The sequence below is a fragment of the Pleurodeles waltl genome, chromosome 4_2, assembly GCF_031143425.1.
Source record: "Pleurodeles waltl isolate 20211129_DDA chromosome 4_2, aPleWal1.hap1.20221129, whole genome shotgun sequence".
NCBI lineage: Eukaryota > Metazoa > Chordata > Amphibia > Caudata > Salamandridae > Pleurodeles > Pleurodeles waltl.
This window is the reverse complement of record NC_090443.1, coordinates 621,821,206-621,835,637: the sequence shown is the minus strand read 5'-3', so window position 1 is coordinate 621,835,637 and position 14,432 is coordinate 621,821,206. Positions and strand designations below refer to the sequence as shown.

At 44.0% G+C, this 14,432-nt stretch overlaps 1 protein-coding gene across 1 annotated transcript in view; it reads left to right on the top strand.

Moving 5' to 3' along the window:
- The first annotated feature begins 2,501 nt into the window (after positions 1–2,501).
- The window catches only part of DNASE2B (deoxyribonuclease 2 beta), a 199,659-nt gene continuing 187,728 nt past the window's right edge, over positions 2,502–14,432 (top strand). Inside the window, exon 1 of the mRNA XM_069233355.1 lies at positions 2,502–2,729. Coding sequence (XP_069089456.1) covers positions 2,611–2,729 — 119 coding nt within the window. The 5' untranslated portion in view covers positions 2,502–2,610. The remainder of the gene's footprint in view (positions 2,730–14,432) is intronic.

Genomic DNA, 14,432 nt, shown 5'->3' with positions numbered 1-14,432 from the left:
GTCAACACTTTGTACCTTCCTGATCATTTTCTCTCCTCAGACAACATCACATCACACTCTGATATTCTACAATGTGTGTGCTCCCTAGAACTGGCTTCTCTTTCAATGTTCATCACTGTGAGTGGAAAATACACATCAGTCCAGCAGCTTATATATACTTCAACTTCAGTAAAACATCCACTTATATCATTTACTCCTCCACTATGCTCCAGCTCTTATCTAATTCTAATGATCCTGTTGACCTTGAAGCTACCAACATGCTCTCCAAACTCAGTACCTCACGCTGCATTGCGCCATTTAAAAACCCTTTGATCGCCACAAAAATCCAATCAGACGAATGCCTACTACTCATTATGCTGTACACAACATTCCATCAAAATCCACACTATTCTCTTGGACAATTAATTTTACATATTTTGCCTGACAGGGACCTGGTTCACATGCACCAGCATTCTGGTCTTTACAAAGACAGTTCGCCAAAATGGCTGCATTCTCCTGTAAACCAGAACAATGTGATGAGTTGGGGGCATCACTACGATCTACAAGTTCTCATTCCCTTTCATTGTACTGAGCATCACTATAGCCACACTCTCCGAACATGGATCGGTTAAATACTGCCTCACTAGTTGATTTACTTTTCACCTTTCAGTAGCCGAGCATTCTTCAGACTGTAATACTGTGCTTAATTACATCTGTGCTTGCATTAACCTCATATTTCTCAAACACTTCAAAATGTCAGCTTTATAAACAATATGGAGGATCTTGATTTCAAATAACTCATATCAGATTCAACAGCTGTACAACCCGAACATCTTGAGTCCACATTTTAGGTGAGTTTGTGGCAAACTCACCAGTGGTCTCCACAGAAAGCAACAAAAAAAACAAATCAAATCAACAAAAAGGTATACAATCACAATACCTGATGTCACCAATTTAAAGAACCTGTGACTTTCCCTTTCCCAGGACTTGACATAGAAACAAAGGAAAAAGAGAGAATAGGAAAATCTGCAAGTTAATTCAATAGATTCGCCATCTTGAAAAGCAGAGCAACTTGACATTGGTAATTATGGGAGATTAAAGGTAGAGGATATTTAGGAGTATAGATGCATTCTGAAAATGAATGTTTTAAAATATTTACACAAGTGTAGGAAGCTCTATTATTACCCTAGATTGAGAGTTAAGAGGTACTTAAAATCTATGAAGAAGACCTCTCCATTAAAGGATTTCGAGGCTATGATGTGGGAACTGATCTTTTGTGTTTCTGAACATATATCTGGTTTGCTACTGAGAAATTTTACACCACCATATAGTTTTAATTAGTTCTGAAGTCATATAGGTTGTTGCAATATGAGTGCTTTGAGGGTTAGACGGGCAATTTTAAATGTGATTCTGGCCCCTAGCAGTGTGACAAGTTATCTGATCGAATTTCTCTATGCCCATTTGGCTCCCAGATTTGGGAGCAGCCCATTCCTTATTCTAGGGCCCAGGAATCTCAAGGTTTTAGCACTGTTTTAACTATTTGAAAGTTTGTTGATGGATTAGGTATGGAGTTGCAGAGAATAGGATCCTGGCAGTAGCATAATGGGTAGCCAGTTTGTGGGGTATTCTGAGCCTTTACCCCAGTAAACTCAGTGAACTGCGTAATTTGCATATAATCCTTACATCCACTGGGAACTAGTAGAGTGAGTTTTTGGCTGGGTTCATGTGGTCTTGTTTGCAAGGGTTAAATTACTTTGTGGTCACCTGGGTTGCTAAATTTTTAATCTTGACGGTGAATTTCCTTGAAAGTCCTTGCCTATACGATAATGTCAAAATAGTCAAATTGTGCTCGTTTGGCCTCCACCCAGTGGTCAGATTGGCAGGCCATAAAGTGGTTAGTTTAAGACATTATTTAAGGGGCTCACCTTCCAATAAAACGGGGCATGATGTTTGCCCCATAGAACCTGTTTTAATTCAGGTTCCTATTCTGTGTATTTTATGGAGGGATTAAAGTCTATTACGTGTGATTTGGAATTACACGTTCCTAGAATACAGACAAGAGAGCCTCCTGTGGATGCTTTGTTTTGATAGTAATATTCAGAAGAACAAAGATACTGTGATAGCAGTTTGACTGAATTCCCCATCTCCTACTGACATATGGTTCTCACGACCAGAGAACCATAAGTCAGAGAGAGCACTTGCTCTCTTTTTTAAGCCCAATGGTGTCTCAAGAGAACCTGTCAGAAGCACACAAGATATCAAATAACAACAGAAAATACTAGAAATACTAGCTGCTGTGCGGGTGCCTCTAAACTGCAGAGCTGTGCACCTGGCTGAAACTACACCAGCCAAGTTCCTTCCTTTTTCTTAATTTAACTGCAGTGACATTGAATCATAGTCAAGAAATGTGAGCACCTGGAAAATGAAACAAGAACAATTAATTCAGAAAAAGGAAGTAACGCCTTTTTGTTGTCAGATAATTTGAAATCCGCTAGTGTTTTAGTTTGTGGGTGCATCGCTCATCGCAAGGACAGCTAGTAGGTCGTTTGATGTTATTCATTGTGTTTGACTAATCCTCAAACGGACCTCGATGGAGGCGCTCTGGCTGGGTCCCTTATTCATCTTCGCATAATGGTTCCACAATCTCCATCTTCGTGGATTAGGCTACTTTTGCTTCTTTTATTTTCTGTTGTTTTCCTGCATGCAGCTGATATATCGTGCAAAAACGAAGCTGGCGAACCCGTAGACTGGTAAGTTATTACAATTCGTTATCGTGGTAGGATCGGTGTTGAACCTAAAAATCCGCGTTAAAAGAGCTGTTTTAAGTCCAAACCACTACCGAGGACAATTCTTTCAGAGGGTTTTAGGGGAAACACGATAGAATAACCCAAGTGAGAATTTGTTAACTAGCACTAAAAGAACTCCTAAAGTGAAACTAGTGCACCAGTCTGGTTTACAAAGAAAACGATTTTACCGATTGTCTCCCATATCTACCTGAAATCATACCCTATCCTAATACTCACCCTAAATCTATAAAAAACTTAAACAGTTACCCTATCTCATCCATCTGACTTCATCTCTTAAAAGAAACCGATCCCTTCCTACTATCCTTAATCCGTGAAATCAAACACCTGATTATTATTTTTTAAAGATGTTTTTATTGAGTCAAATACAAGAACATTAACTTAACATTGCCAGGACAGAGATATGCAGTTGTGAATATATATGCATACAAAATATTGCACTTATAAGTGCATATAAAACATGTAAATGAATTAGGCATATACAGCAATATTGTATCAAAGACTCCAAGCTTGAATAAAGAAAAAAGAAAGAGAGAGGGAGAGGGAGAAGAGCTACAGGGATAGAAAAGGGAATCAAGTGATAGCCATGTGGAGAGAGAGGTAATAGACATTAGTTACAGCGAATGTAAGATGAAATAAGTATATATAAGAAGAAAAACAGGAAATATATTGACATTTTTTAAAAAGGAGTAGAAAAATCAATTTCCTTCGCAGTGCGTGAGAGATAGTTACTTAATGGCAACCATAGCTGATGACGTTTAAAGAAAGTTCCTGTTGAATCAAGCTTGTAGCTGTCAAGTCTATGATGATAACATACAGAATTCCACCACTGTCTGAGAGTAATGTTCTACGAAGATTTCCAGTTAGAAGTAATAATAGAGATTGCAATAGAAAGCAAAAGGTCCACCAATTTTCCAAGAGGCCTGAATGAACTCCAGATATTGTGTATGCCACCCAAAAACAGTAATTCATATGACATTGGTAAGGAGATCTGAGCTATTGCTGAAATGCGAGACCATATTGAGGACCAAAAAGTTGATAGGGATGGACAAGAAAAAAACATGTGAAAGTCAGTATCCTGCTGAGTGTGGCAGCGCCAACAATTGTCATTTTGTGCAAGTTTGAGTTTGTAAAGGCATACAGGAGTGTAGAAAAGTCTATTATTAAAAAATATATAGGGTCTGTGTGAGGCTTGCAGTGCGTGCAGTGGAATGTATCTTATACCATATTCTATCCCATAAAAAAGTTGGCCAAACAACACCAAGATCTAATTCCCACAATGTCTCAGTAGGTGATTTGAGTCTAGGGGAAACAGACGTTCTTAAAAGTTTATAAATTCCATCTGCTCTAGGATAATTAGAAGTTACGATTGGGTGTGGAGATGATGCAAGAGAAGAATGATTATAATGTATAAGTTTATTGAGGGCCTCTTGGACTAGAGTAGAAAGAATGATATATTGTGATTTCATGTGAATAGGGAGAATATAAATTGCTGAGAGAGTAGTAAAAGGGAAGAGAGAGTCTTTATGATATCATTGGGAAATGAGAATAATACCTTTAATCATCCAAGCCTTCCAACACAAGGTTTTACCTTGTTTCCTAAGCGAACTATTGTGCCAAATAGGACTGTTAAAGAATTGATTAATAGGGATAAAATGCGAAATAAAAAAAGGTTTCAGTAAGTTGACTGAATGGGAGATAGTGCTGGGCAACCAGCATTTTGGGGGGTTAGACATAAATATAATGTGTTCATGGGAAAAGGGAGAAATAAATGTTTCTTCCAAAGAGAACCATAGCTTTTGAGGGACATCATTGAGTGTAGATAGATAGGGATGTATTTGCTTAATGCCAAAAGATTTGTGATAAGTTAAAAAGTCAGGAAAATTAACTCCACCTTGTACTTTAGGAAGTTTTAATTTCGAGAGAGAGATTCAGGATTGTTTACCGTTCCACAGGAACTTGGATAGAATTGAACTTGGATAGAATTTTATCAATTGAACTAAAAAATAGTTTAGGTATCTTAATAGGAAGCATCATAAGGAAGAAGTTAATGATAGGGAGAAGCATCATCTTAATGGTGTCCAAGCTGCCCCACCACTTGAGATATAATGGAGACCATTTCTGTGTAAGATCTACAAGCTTTGCAGATAAGATTTCTAAATTAGTCTTTAATGTATCTTTGAGAGTAGTGCAGTACCATACACCCAGGCATTTAATCTTAGAAGAATTCCAAGATAATCCTGCATCAAGGAATACAGAGCCAGTGCATTAAGTGGTAAGACCACTGTTTTGTCTATATTAAGTTTAGAGCCTGATACATCAGAATATAAGTTGAGCTCATGCAGGAATGCAGGAAGAGAAGTGTCAGGGTGAGACATGAACAAAAGAAGATCATCAGCATATGCCATAAATGTGATGTGTGCATTATTAATTTGAAACCCCGTAAATTGTTCAGATGTTTTTAATTGGTATAGAAAAGGTTTGAGAGCCAAAATAAATAGTAAAGGAGATAATGGGCATCCCTGACGAGTACCCCTTTTAAGAGGGAAAAAAGGAGATCGGATACCATTTGTTATAACCGAGGAACATGGTGAGGAATAAAGAATGGATAAAAAATGTAGGACTTTAGTACCTAGTCCATGCCATTCCAATGCTTTCAACAAGAAACCCCAGTAGACCCTATCGAAGGCCTTTTCCGCATCCAATGATAAAGCTGTCAGAGGAATCTTAAGTTTAGATGCCTTGTTAATAATATTTTAAAAAGTACTGGAATTATCTGCTATATTTCTATTAGGGATAAAACCAGATTGATGGGAATCAATAAGGTCAGGTATATATGGGAGTAAACGGAGAGCTAAAACTTTGGCATAGAGTTTACAATCAGTATTAATTAAAGATATGGATCTATAATTTTTACAGTCAGTCGCATCCCGATCTTTTTTAGGAATAAGACAAATCATGGCCTCTGTAAATGAGCTAGATGCAGAACCTGCCATTATAAAGTGAGTGAGTAATTGAAAGAGTTTGGGGAAGAGAGACTTAGCAAACTGAATAAAGAATTCTACTGTGAAGCCATCTGGGCCTGGAGCCTTACCCTTGGGGAGAGATTGTAAAGCTGCATATAGTTCGGTAAGTTGTAGGGGTTGGTTTTAAGATGAGAGGTCAATCTGCAATGGGTCTCTTGGTTTGAGATTACAGAAATATTGGTTGAGAGATTCAACTGTTGGTATGTGTTCTGGAGTGTACAGGTCCTTATAGTAAGAAGCGAAACACGATGCTATATCTTTATCTCTAAAGTGTTTAACACCATTGTTATCTGTGATAGATTTAATAGTTGTTTTTTCTTTTCTTTGTTTCAAATATCGAGCTAGAAGAGAACCAGCTTTATTGTTACCACCATAATATCTGGAATTTATTTTCAGGAGGGTGCCGCATGCTTGTTCAGTGGTAAATTGGTTAAACCCCATTTTAGCTGAGACTAGTGCTTCAAGATGTGATTTACTAGTTTTGTGAGTATATGATTCATGTTCTAGGGACTTTATATTTTCAAGGATGGAAGTCGATTTTTGTTGAGCAGACTTTTTTTTGGAGTCACCGTAACTTATGATGAAACACCTAGAGGCTGCTTTGAATGCATCCCACACAAAATGAAATGATAGTTGATCACTATCGTTAAAGTGGAAGTATTCTTCTATAAACTTACTGTAGGAAGCGATAAAAGTAGCATCTGAAAGTAGAGAGTTATTAAACCTCCATGAAGATGTTTTAGAACCATTAAGAAAAAGATCAAGGCCAGTAATCACAGGTGCGTGATCTGAGATCAAAATAGCCCCGATTTCAGAGTTGACCATATGTTGCAATAAACCTTTACTCAGAAAGATATAATCAAGCCTAGAATGGGAATGGTGGGTAGGAGAATAAAAAGAGTATTCCAAGAGGGTGGGATTGCATATTCTCCAGGAATCAGAGAGAGAATGCTGTAAAATAAAGTTTTTAAAAGCTTTTTGGGAGGCATCTGGAATGAAACGTGACGTGGAACGTCTTTTCAAAAATGGATCGAGAATTTGGTTGCAGTCACCACCTATTAGTAAATTGTTTGAGTAATGTTCAGAGACAATTTGTGAAAGATTCTTCCAAATATTTGGATCCGGGGGGCCCTATACATTTAGGATAGTAAGAGAAATATTGTCAATTGTAAATGTAACAAGTACCCAGCGACCTTCTGTATCTTGATGCTGTGAAATTATGGTAGGTATGAGAGATTTATGACAGAGTATAATTACCCCATTTTTGCTTGTTGTGGAAGTGGAGTAGAAAATGTCCCCCATCCGTTGTTTTTTAAGCTTAATTGCCTCAGAGTTGTTGAGGTGAGTCTCTTGCAACGAAGCAATGTGGCATTTCAAACGTGCTAGGTGAGATAAGACACGCTGATGTTTAATGGGGTGTTTAAGCCCCTTAACATTCCAAGTAACAGTTCTAAGTTGCATAACAAGAAGTATTAATAAACAACTGCTGTAACAAGGAAAAAAACTAGGCATATCAATTTTGCAAAAGCAAAGAACTGGGAAAGAAACAAGATAGTAAAGAAAAAGAAAAGGAGGAAGATGACCTCCAGAAGTTGTATAGACATGGATGTGGCAATACAGGGACTAAAGTCCACGAAAGCTAAAGAAGACAAGATAGAAAGTGAATACCCCGAAAAGTAGAGGGACAGCGGAGAACCTGAAAAGACAGGCAAGAGTGGCTTCAGCACAAGAAACAAACACCTGATTTTAACTACTATTTATGTACATATTTTTAGTTAGAAGTGTTACTCCATTTGGAACTCTGTATTTTGAAATGATCGTACAAGTTGCCAGTGCCCAACTATTCATTATACGAAGAAGGGCAGACAAAAAATTGTTAAATGGAATAGTTATTTTTGTGTCCTTATTTTAAAACTGTTAAAGATTCATGTGGTCACTGTAAGTAGTTACAAATTAAAAACTATAATTTTTCAGCCCTAGTTAGTTATTCATTTGCTTTCATATAGCTGGGTGACACATTGTTGGCAACACTACACATAATAATGATGACTTTCAGATAAACAGCATTTTCACGTAACAAAGGCATTGTATTTATGAAATATGGGTCAGTAGATAGCTTTCTCAGTGCTATCAATTGAGAGAGTAAAAGGAGGTTCAGGGAGAGGCAGTGGCAAAAACTGGCAGCTTTGTTACACTGTTTTTGTCTGTTGACAGAAGTAATTGCACTCTTGTCCAGGGAGATTGAGAGCATAGGATAAAATCTAGTTTACAGTAATTTTCTTCATACTAGTAGGTCAGTAGCTGCATATAGGTTTTTGATTAAAGTATTCCAGATGGGGCAGACTGTGACTTTACGACCCAGATTTACTAAGCCCTTGCCTTGACAATGGGTCACGCAAGGCAATGCAAGGGCTTATGTGACATTTGCTAAGCCACACAAAGGCACCTTGTGTGGCTCTACCTGGCGTAGTGAACCCAAAGAGTAACGAAAGGTAGCGCAAATCTCTAGTTTAGGTTACTCTACATTGGGAAGGCATTCCATTGGTGGACCGTGGGCATTCCCATGCATCCACCAATGGATTTTGGTGCATTCCCAGATTTACAAGGAGTAGTAAACCTGAGAATGCATCAAAATGCTTACCCACCCCAAAAGAGGCGTTATTTCCTCTTTTTATGTGTGCTACATTCAAGGTAGAAAGAGGAAAATGCCTGAGGATTGTTTTTGTGCAGGAAGGCATCCTTTCCTGTGCAAAACAATCCTGCCTGTAATGCAGGAACTCTTAAACCATGGCGCAAGGGTGCCTGCATTGGTGGCAGGCAGCACAATGTGGCACAGTCCTGCTCTATGTGTTTAACACAGAGCAGCACAGAGCAACAAGCTATCCTGCTGCGTTGCATCAAATGTGAGTAAATTTGGTCCTGAATGTCCATACTAGAGTATTGATTGGAGGGGGATTGCGTTGTCCTGATCCCCTGTTTCAGGATAAGATGGTTACTTTGTTTGCAATGAATGCTTAGTTCCCTCTCTGAATGCACTTAAGATGGATCAACATTAGACCTGCTTCTCTGGAAGAGAGTCCAGGTGACTAGAAGTACCTGTGTAGGGTTATCTTAGCAAATTGAACCTGCCCAGGAACCAAGGGGGTCACCAAACCTAGCTGCCCAAGAAAAAAAGATCTATGATCATGTTGAGGACCTGCTCCAATATCTTCAGACACTGAGGAAGATGATGCTACTTTATCCCCCACATGCTCCATGCCCAAAGTCGTCACCCTTATGTTTCAGATGTTTAATGAACAGTGATGAGTATGGTTGCATTACTTGGAGGAGGCCTCCCTGATTTCGAAACCATTCAAATTATTCCTCTAGTTCTGCGCTCAGACATGTCATGGGTAAAATGCAAAGCCACCTTTAATCCTAATTAGGCCAGTTACCAGTGGTTCCCTGGATCCAGGGGGATTTTACCACCATAAAAACTAGTTCTTTACGAATGGGGGCATAATGACAGGTCTCTCTACACCTGTAAGCACCTAAAGGGGTTGGGAAACTTCCGTCGTCTGTGCCTCGTTACTGCATCACCAGGATGCCTCTGCAAGCACTCAAGACATTTTATGAGTGGGTACCTTATTTGGATGGTCAGTTCTTGGGGTTACGTTTTTGAAACTTTTAATCATGCCATTTTTTAAACAAAAAAATGGTTAAGAAGTGTCTACTTCAAAGTAGCACTTACCAGTATTGTCATCTGTATTCCATTAGTCGCACTCCACATTTTTCATTGGACCCAGAAGCTTTCAAAAAGACCGATGATGACTAGAATCATCTCACATAAGACATGGGCATTTTGTTCCAACTCAAACTGATTCCTGCACCTCAAGTCAGAGAGCCATAAACACATTTAAGGTTTGTTCCCCATCCCAAATCAATCAATCAATCAATCATTGGATTTATAAAGCGCACTACGTACCCATGAGGGTTTCAAGGCACTGGGTGTGGGGGGGGAGCTGATGTTACTGGTCGAAGAGCCATGTCTTGAGGAGTCTTCTGAAGGTGAGTAGGTCTTGAGTCTGTCGCAGGTTGGTGGGGAGGGTGTTCCAGGTTTTGGCGGCGAGGTATGAGAAGGATCTGCCGCCGGAGGTCTTTCTTCGGATGCTGGGGACGACGGCGAGGGCGAGGTTAGAGGAGTGGAGCTGACGGGTGGGGGTGTAGAAGCTGAGTCTGCTGTTTAGGTAGGCTGGTCCGGTGTCATGGAGCGCTTTGTGAGCGTGGGTAAGAAGCTTGAAAGTGATCCTTTTGTCCACGGGGAGCCAGTGAAGGTTTCTCAGGTGGTGGGAGATGTGGCTGGGTACGTTGAGGGTCAGTCGGGCGGAGGCGTTTTGGATGCGTTGGAGGCGTAGTAGGTCTTTTGCTGGGATGCCTGTGTAGAGTGCATTGCCATAGTCCAGCCTGCTGCTGACGAGGGCCTGTGTCACTGTTCTTCTTGTTTCTGTCAGGATCCATTTGTAGATTCTGCGGAGTATGCGGAGTGTGTTGTAGCAGGAGGAGGAAACTGCGTTGACCTGTTTAGACAAGGTGAGGGAGGAGTCGAGGATGAAGCCCAGGTTGTGAGCGTGGTCGGTCGGTGTCGGTGGGGTTCCTAGTGCTGTGGGCCACCAGGAGTTGTCCCAGGCGGAGGGGGTGGATCCGAGGATGAGGACCTCCGTCTTGTCCGAGTTCAGTTTCAGACGGCTGTTTCTCATCCATTCGGCGATGGATTTCATTCCCTCGTGGAGGTTGGTTTTGGCGGTGCGCGGGTCTTTGGTGAGTGAGAGGATGAGCTGGGTGTCGTCGGCGTAGGTGAGAATGTTGAGGTTGTGTTGTCGGGCCACTTGTGCGGGGGGGCCATGTAGATGTTGAACAGCATGGGGCTGAGGGATGAGCCTTGGGGGATGCCGCAGATGATGTCGGTGGCTTCGGAGCGGAAGGGGGGGAGGCGGACTCTCTGGGTTCTGCCGGAGAGGAATGAGATGATCCAGTTGAGGGCTTTTCCTTGAATTCCGGTTTCGTGGAGGCGTGATTCCATGGTGTGGTGGCAGACTGTGTCGAAGGCGGCAGATAGGTCCAGGAGGATGAGGGCTGATGTTTCACCATTGTCCATTTGGCGTCTGATGTCGTCTGTGGCGGCGAGAAGGGCGGTTTCGGTGCTGTGGTTTCGTCTGAAGCCGGACTGGGAGGGGTCTAGGATGCCGTTGTCTTCGAGGTGGCTGGTTAGTTATGTGTTGACGATTTTTTCAATCACCTTTGCTGGAAAGGGGAGCAGGGAGATGGGTCGGAAGTTCTTGAGGTCTTTGGGGTCTGCTTTGGGCTTCTTGAGGAGGGCGCGGATTTCGTTGTGTTTCCATTTTTCAGGGAATGTCGCTGTTTCGAAGGAGATGTTGATGACCTTCCGTAGTTGGGGGGCGATGGTGGAGTCGGCTTTGTTGTATACGCAGTGCGGCCAGGGGTCTGATGGAGATCCTGAGTGGATGGAGTTCATGAACTTGCGTGTCTCTGTGTCGTTCATGTTGGTCCAGGAGGTCAGGTGGTTTGCACAGGTGGAGTGTTTGGGGGTGGGGTCTGGCGTGGGAGTGGCGTGAAAACTGTTGTGGATGTCGGTGATCTTCCGGTGGAAGAAGGTGGACAGTGCGTTGCAGAGTTTTTGGGATGGAGGGATGTCGTTGATGTTGGCGCTGGGGTTGGAGAGTTCTTTCACGATGCTGAAGAGCTCTTTGCTGTCGTGTGCATTGTTGTCCAGGCGGTCTTTGAAGTGGGATCGTTTGGCTTGTCTGATGAGTTGGTGGTGCTTGCGGGTGGCGTCCTTGTGGGCTGTGAGGCTGTCAGGTGTGCGTTTGAGGAGCCATTCCTTTTTTAGCTTCCGACAGTCGTGTTTGGAATTTAGGAGCTTGTCGGTGAACCAGGTGGCTTTTCTTCTGGCTTGGTTGTCGGTGGGTTTTTTGAGTGGCGCAAGGGTGTTGGCGCAGTCGTTGATCCACAGGGTGAGGTTGTTGGCGGCTGTGTCTGGGTCGGTGGAGTCGGGGGTTGGGTTCTGGACGAGGGCGTTGGTAAGCTGGTCTTCCGTAACTTTGCTCCAGCATTGGCAGGGTGGTTGTTGGGTGCGATGGTGCTCCGTGTGTTTCTTGTAGGTGAAGTGGATGCAGTGGTGGTCGGTCCAGTGGAGTACGGTGGTATGGTTGAAGGTCACGTGGGCGCTTGAGGAGAAGATGGGATCAAGCTTGTGGCCGGCGATGTGGATTGGTGTGTTGACGAGTTGTCTGAGGCCGTGGTTGGTGAGGTTGTCGATCAGAGTAGTGAAGTTGGTGTCGTTGTTGTTCTCCAGGTGGAAATTTAGGTCCCCGAGGAGGATGTAATCCGTTGAGGTGAGTGCGTGGGTGCTGGTGAGGTCGGCAAGTGATTCGCTGAATGGTGCTTGTGGTCCGGGGGATCTGTAGATGAGCGTTCCTCTGAGAGTGGTGTTGGGGTCGGTGTGGATGCGGAAGTGTAGGTGTTCGGCAGTCTTGAGGGAGTCGTCAGTGTGGGTGTCGACCTTGAGGGAGGATTTGTGGGCGATGGCTATGCCTCCTCCGATACTGTTGTTGTGGTCCCTACGGATGATCTTGTAGTCGTCCGGGATGGCTATTGCGATGTCGGGCGCCGAGGAGTCGTTCCACCAGGTTTCGGTCAGGAAGGCTACATCTGGGGCGGTGGAGTCGAGCAGGTCCCAGAGCTCGATGGCGTGCTTGCGTGTGGAGCGGGTGTTGAGGAGTATGCAGTGGAGGTGGTTAGTTTCGGTCTTTGTTGGTTTCGTTGTTCTGTCGCAGGTGAATCTGCAGGTGCGGCATGCGAAGGGTCCGTGGGTGTTCCTTGGTGAGGGCTGGGAGCATGCTGTGGTGTGGCCGGGATTGAGGGCGTTGAGTTGGTCGGCCGTGTAGCGGCATCTGGAGGTGCAGGGGTCTCGCGGACCAGGGGGGGTGGCGCTTGGCGCGGTCCAGACGCGGACGGGCGCAGACGGGCTTGCCGCGCCGCAGTTGCCATAAGAGGAGGGGAGGGTGGGAGTGGCAGCTGGGAGGCGGGAGGGCTTGTCCTACGAGAGGGCTGGGAGGAGGGGCCACAGGGGACGCAGCGGCGGGAAAAAAGGGAAGAGAAAACGGTGAGAGAATGAGGGGGGAGGCGGGAGGGGCAGCAGGGACGCAGCGGTGGGAAAAAGGGAAGAGAAAATGGTGAGAGAACGAGGGGGGAGGCTGGAGGGGCCAAGGGGACGCAGCAGCGGGAAAAAGGGAAGAGAAAACGGTGAGAGAACGAGGGGGGAGGTGGGAGGGGCCGCAGGGGATGCAGCGGCGGAAAAAGGGAAGAGAAAACGGTGTGAGAACGAGGGGGGAGGCGGGAGGTGGGAGGGGATGCAGGGGACGCAGCGGCGGGGAAAGAAGATAGAGGGAACGGAAGAAAGGTGGTGGTGCGGAAGGCGGAGCGGGGAGTGACCTACCTGCAAGCAGTGTCAAAGGTTGCTCCCTGCTAGCGCGCCGAGGCTGCCATAAGAGGAGGGGAGGGTGGGAGTGGCAGCTGGGAGGCGGGAGGGCTTGTCCTACGAGAGGGCTGGGGGGAGGCGCCACAGGGGAAGCAGCGGCGGGAAAAAGGGAAGAGAAAATGGTGAGAGAACGAGGGGGGAGGCAGGAGGGGATGCAGCGGCGGGGAAAGAAGCTAGAGGGAACGGAAGAAAAGTGGTGGTGCGGAAGGCGGAGCAGGGAGCGACCTACCTGCAAGCAGGGTCAAAGGTGCCAGGACCTTCTGGTTTTCATTATGAATCATATTAAGATTGTAATGTTTTACTTAGCTATTATTGAAGTCCTTTGATATTTATAGACTACTGTCCTGATTGTACATTGAAGTTCTGAAGTGGTATGTAATGTGTTATCCTTGACTGCTTGTCCTCAGCGCATTGAGAGAGCTAAGTGCTAAAACGGATTACTTGGTCAGTTCAATTGATGTACACTAAAATGATAAAAATAGCGCCCTACCAACTATTTTCCCAGTAACATTTGACTGCCCCAGGACCACAAAAAAGGTCTCAGTTAGTATTGCCATTTCCCTCATCGTACTAACCGGCATACAAAGGAGTGTTTTAGCAACAAAACATCCTATCTATGCTGATCTTTTGAAAAGCATGCTGATGCATGGTAGTAAGGCTTTATGTGCTCTGTTTCCGTCAAGTTGATTGTTGGCAGTGAAGTCGGAATCCATCCCAGGAAGAGCCTACCATTCTTCAGCCTGTTGTGGAGATATATGGTGATGTAATTTGACTACTAAATATCAGAAGCAGTTAGAACCATTTTCTAGCTCTGATGTCATTTTCCCTGATTTACTTTATGTGGTCTGCCCTGGATCTGGACCTCCTGCAGATCAAGGACAAGGATGGAAATCCAACCACACATAAGGAAATATCACGGTGTGTGTCTTGATCTATTCCTCTGTTGAGCGGCAGTGGAGAATTGGAAATCATCCAACTGCATGGAAGGTGACCCATTGTCCTTGCCAACATACCATGACAAGAGAAATGGATAACTGGTTATCATGGGGGTCATTACGACCTCCGTGCGGCCGCCAATGCGGCCGC